Source organism: Mus pahari, chromosome 19, assembly GCF_900095145.1.
Source record: "Mus pahari chromosome 19, PAHARI_EIJ_v1.1, whole genome shotgun sequence".
In the NCBI taxonomy this organism is placed as follows: domain Eukaryota; kingdom Metazoa; phylum Chordata; class Mammalia; order Rodentia; family Muridae; genus Mus; species Mus pahari.
Genome location: NC_034608.1, coordinates 77,065,537 through 77,070,631, shown reverse-complemented (window position 1 = coordinate 77,070,631; position 5,095 = coordinate 77,065,537). Strand labels below are relative to the sequence as shown.

The 5,095-nt window shown below is 39.9% G+C and overlaps 1 protein-coding gene across 1 annotated transcript in view; it reads right to left on the bottom strand.

Moving 5' to 3' along the window:
- The window catches only part of LOC110336269 (probable ATP-dependent RNA helicase DDX60), a 104,269-nt gene that overhangs the window by 30,840 nt on the left and 68,334 nt on the right, over positions 1-5,095 (bottom strand). The window contains 1 exon segment of the mRNA XM_029532000.1: positions 3,130-3,288. Within this exon segment, the coding sequence (XP_029387860.1) occupies positions 3,130-3,288 (159 nt within the window).

Here is a 5,095-nt window from a genome sequence, read left to right as displayed (position 1 = left end):
CTGCATATGTAGCAGAGGATGGCCTAGTCAGCCATCATTGGGAAGAGAGGCCCCTTGGTCTTGTAAACTTTATATGACCCAGCACAGGGGAAGGCCAGGGTCAAGTAGTGGGAGTGGGTGGGTAGGGGAGCAGGGGTGGGGGTGGGGTGTGGGGAACTTGCGGGATAGCCTCTGAAATGTAAATAAAGAAAATAATAACAATAATAAAAGAAAATGCAAAAAAAAGAAAGAAAAAAAGAAATGGATGCAGATAGAGAAAAATAAGAATGTTGCTTTCCAATGCATAGGGTCTGCATCAGACTACTCATCTTCCTTACAGTGAAAGTGTTGAAGAGATCAAACACCTTTCACGTTGACAGCTTGAGTTGCTACTCACTAACCCACCCTGGCACACAGCTCCTGCATCCCTGAAACAGAGCTATCCTGAAACGGATCATTTACCAAGAAATCTTACACTTCTTGCATATAGTCTCCTTGGAGTTCACTTCTTACAATAAATACACCTCTGGGAAACCAGTGGAACATGTAGAGGCATTATGCACTAAAGGATCCACAGCGAATTCTAACTTGCTCTAGAATTTGCAATATTTGAATCATAGATGCTCTAAAAGTTCATTTCAACTTCAAAGTGAATCCGAGCTCTGCTCTTGAAAATATCTCTAGACCTCCGTAGGCACTAGCTTTTATAGCCCCTGAAGGTGCTCTACAAGCTGCCAAGGGAACAAAGCGATGAAGAGACTGACCCAGCTGCAAAGCCTACAAACTACAACAGTAGCATAGCAATACATCCCCAGTGGTGCAGCAGCGGCTCTTAACTTCATGAGATAATTAGCAACAACTAATTAGGCTTAAGGACATACTCAATACTGGGGAGATTCATAGCTTGTTCTTTAAACCTAGTGAATGTGGCTGATGAAATAACAGGTCAGTGAACAGAAAAGACTCCTGATGAATTGCTAAACCAGTATAACTAACCACCAACCATCTTTGAAATTCGTATTCTTGCATACACAGATAAGTATAGCTTTCACCCTCACCAAAGAAGCTTCTTTTTGCCGTAGACAGGGCCTATAACAGAAATCATCATCTGGTCAAAATGCAGAGAGCAACTAACAATGGGATGCATACCCCCACTTTATATATCTATACTACAACTCCTATACCTAAGACTCAAGGAACACTGAGAAAATGGGGCATACAGATTGTAAAAGTCATCTGCTACCAGATAGTGCCTTCTATATACAATAAGGAATCTGCATCCATGAAATCTTAACAATATGGTCATCCAAATGCACAAATGAAAATACTAGTTGATGAGAAACACAAATGAGGAAGATCTCATAAGGACCCGCCCCTAGATAAAGAGTTATAGGCAATTACTTTTCTGAGAAAAGAGGGAGACTCAGTAGTAGCCTTCTAAAGTAAATACATATAACCACACTAAATAGAATTAATAGGATATATTCATATCTCTGTGTGTTTAACTAATTAAAAAAGAAGAGATCATGAATTTGAGAGAGAAGGAACAAGAAAGGGGCCAGAGGAGAAAATGTATGGAGATGAATGATCTAAATACAACACTCATGCATAAATTTCCCAATCATTGTCATCATCATCATCCTTGGAACAGCCAGGCGGTGGTGGTGCATGCCTATAATCCTAGCATTTGGGAGGCAGAGGCAGGCAGATTTCTGAGTTCGAGCCAGCCTGGTCTACAGAGTGAGTTCCCGGACAGCCAGGGCTATACAGAGAAACCCTGTCTCGGAAAAAAAAAAAATCCTTGGAACAATAATCATCTGACAGGCTATGGAGATGCAAAGAAGAAAATAAATGCCTCTTGTTGCAAAAAAAAAAAAAAAACTCAGAATTTAGAGAATCTAGTAAGACTTAGTGTCCCTTATCCAAAGTGCTTGGGAACTAAATTTCAGTTTTTGAATTTTGGAATACTGGCCAATAAATAACAGCATAACTTGGGATGGCTCTAAATAGGAAATTTTATTTAGGTTTTATATACACTACCACCTACATATAGCCTGAAGGTAAATTGTGTGTGTGTGTGTGTGTGTGTGTGTGTGTGTGTGTGTGTGTGTATGAAATAAATTTATACATAAACAATGTTTTATCAAGGAAAAATTTTATCAAGTAAAAAATTCTATATAGAGTGTCACATGAGCACACAGAGCTGCAGATTTTAAACAATTTGGGATTTTGGATTTTTCATATAAGTGATGCTCACTGTGGATGTTTTGAATAAATTTATCTCCTAACTAAACACAGTAGGGCATGCAAGAAAGTATAAATCTAACCTGAGGAATCAGCACAAGATTCAGAGAATAGATAACAAATTTATGAGTATACACTCTGGAAGCAACGAGAGTGAAGGTACCGAAGAAACAGCTAGTGGGGCTCATGAAAAGCAAGAGGTGGAAGAGTAACTGAAGTGAAAAGAGCCATAAATATCCTAAAAGGAAGTTATGGAAAATGAGTAGGAAAAGTCAAAACGCGAATGAAGCATGCTGGAGAACCAACAGAAGTTAGCCTCCATCCACTGGGCAACAAAAGAAGAATGACCAGCACACGCAGTAATCTAACCAGGTTCCAAGTTTGTAAGCACATATCAGTTTGGAAGGAGAGGAATGAAGCTGGGGACTCTTGAGTTGATAAAGACCTGGGGAAAATATGACAATATAATCACTGATGGAGGAGAGGAACATAAAGAGATTATTATTATTACTATTACTATTATTATTGCCATAGAGTTGGCAGAACTACATGCTGAGAGCAATGAGCTTCCAAGTGTAAAATTGGGATTGTAATCCAGTCCCAAACACACTCTATGGCTCGCCCTGCAATAATAGGTCATGACTCAAGACACCGTCCCTGGACAACATGGGATGATCCTGTCAAGTTCTGCAATACACAAAGACTGATAGAATCTGGACCTGCTTCTAATAATCATAAATTTAAATGATCTACGCAGCTAAGGAATATGTAATGGTGGTTACTTGTCTTTACCCAGTTCTCCCTCTGTAATTGGAAAAGAACAGTCCAAGCAGTAATTAGAACTTCATTATAGAGCATTTTCAATGCATGCTTCCTCCCTGGACATTTGCTTAGTGAAATACTTACATTGTCTTTTGTTTCTCCAGAGATTTTTTAACTTTCCGAAGTTCGTTAGCCATGGTATGAGCCTCTTTGTCAGCTTTAGGAGATCTTTTTTCCTCCTGTTTTTCCTCCAGGAATTTGCAAGCACTTTTAGCACATTCTTCTACAGTATCTAAACTAAACCTGGAAGCAAATGAACATGTATTAAAACTATAATAAGATTCAGTCTCTCTGTTCTGGTTGTGTGTTACATTTCTCATGGATGTGAGCAAATGCCTGACAAGAAGCAATTACAGAAGTGTTTATACTGATTTACAGTTTGAAGGGGCACACACCTCCTTATACAGGGATAGGAGTAAACATGGTAGCAAAGGTAAGAGGTGGCTAGTCACATTGTTTCTATAATTAGGAGGCAGAGAAAAACAGAACATAGGGCTGGGTATAAAACTTCTAGGCTTGACCCCAGGGACAGGATGGTAATTTGAAGAGACTGGCCCCCATCAACTCATGTATCTGAATATTTAATTTGCAGTTAGTGGAACTCTTTGGGAAGGATTAGGGGGTGTGTCCTTGTTGCAGGAGGTGTGCCACTGGGGTCAGGTTTTGAGGTCTTGAAAACTCATGCCATTCACAGTTACCACTCCCTCTGCACCCTACTTTCTGATAAGGAGTTAATCTCTCAGCTCCTGCTGAAGTATTATGGCTACCTACTACCTTTTGTCATGTTGCTCAGCACCACCACGGACTATAACTCGTTGCAGCTGTGAGTCTCACAGAACTCTTTTCTTTCGACAAGTTGTCTTGGTTATGGTGTCTCTTCACAGCAACAGAAAAGTGACTAAAGTACCCAGTTAGACTTACAGATCTGGTCAAATCTAATCCTCAGCCCTTCGTTTGATCTGTAGCTCTGACCTGAGAAGTCTAAATGGTGACATCACAGTCCATGAGGAAGGTGACATCTACCAAACTTTCCACAACTTTCAAGGCCTCTGCCAGGCAGCACCAAATGTCTAAACACATGCTGATGGAAAACACTTCTACCCAAACCACAGCAGTGGCATATTCTTCCAGGGCTCCTGAAGCCCACCTTTATGACTTTTATTCTGAATTCTGAATCAATCCCCATACTTCTAACTAACTTGTAATGAAGTGGAATTTGGGAGCTTCTCGCAGTTCTGTACTCAGGTGACACTGCAGTATAAGCTTATTGAAACTCTTCAGGGCAGACCTGCCGAGGCACGAGAGAAACAGTGATTTGTAAACAGAAGAGAAAATTGCCCATAAGCTTCCACACACCCTCCTAAAAGATGAAAGATTTTTAGGCAACCAAAGAGTTGTTCTTTTGGCAAAGTGGAAAGAGGTATAATTTCTGTCACATGATCTAGAAAGCCCCAGAGGTAACGGCTTTTACAATCCACAATGTCTCCTAGACCTGACTTTTATAATCTTTGAATATGTAAATATTGAGGACTATAAAGCTGTAGCCTTCTTGGACGCCTGGGGCTTAGCCTAGTGACCTACTCTGGATCTTCATAACTTAGATTTCTCAGATCTGAGCAGCCAGCAGGGCTGGTTGAATTCTGTCTCCAGAGAGAGGGAAAACAAACACATCTTAAGTTTGCATCACATGCGTTTCACAATGTCTGGAATGTAGAGCTTTTGATGATAAGCAGGCTGGGGAAAAATCATTTCAATTCACAACTCTGGCTAGGAGCCAAAAGCTATGTCAGAAGTACCTACTGGGAAACACCACTATAATATATTTGAACAAATAACAGTTAGGAACTTTATAATAAAGTTTAAGCTTAAAGTTTGAGACAATAGATTTTCTTTAAAAAGTAAAACTTTACACAAACGGTGTTTAAAAAATTGTGAAATTGGATGTATTGCCATAGGCTTTTCTATAATTCCAGCTAGAAGGGAGGCTAAGGCAGGAGAATCACCAGTTGAAGATTGGGTTAGCCTAATATACAGAATGGGTTAGCCTAAT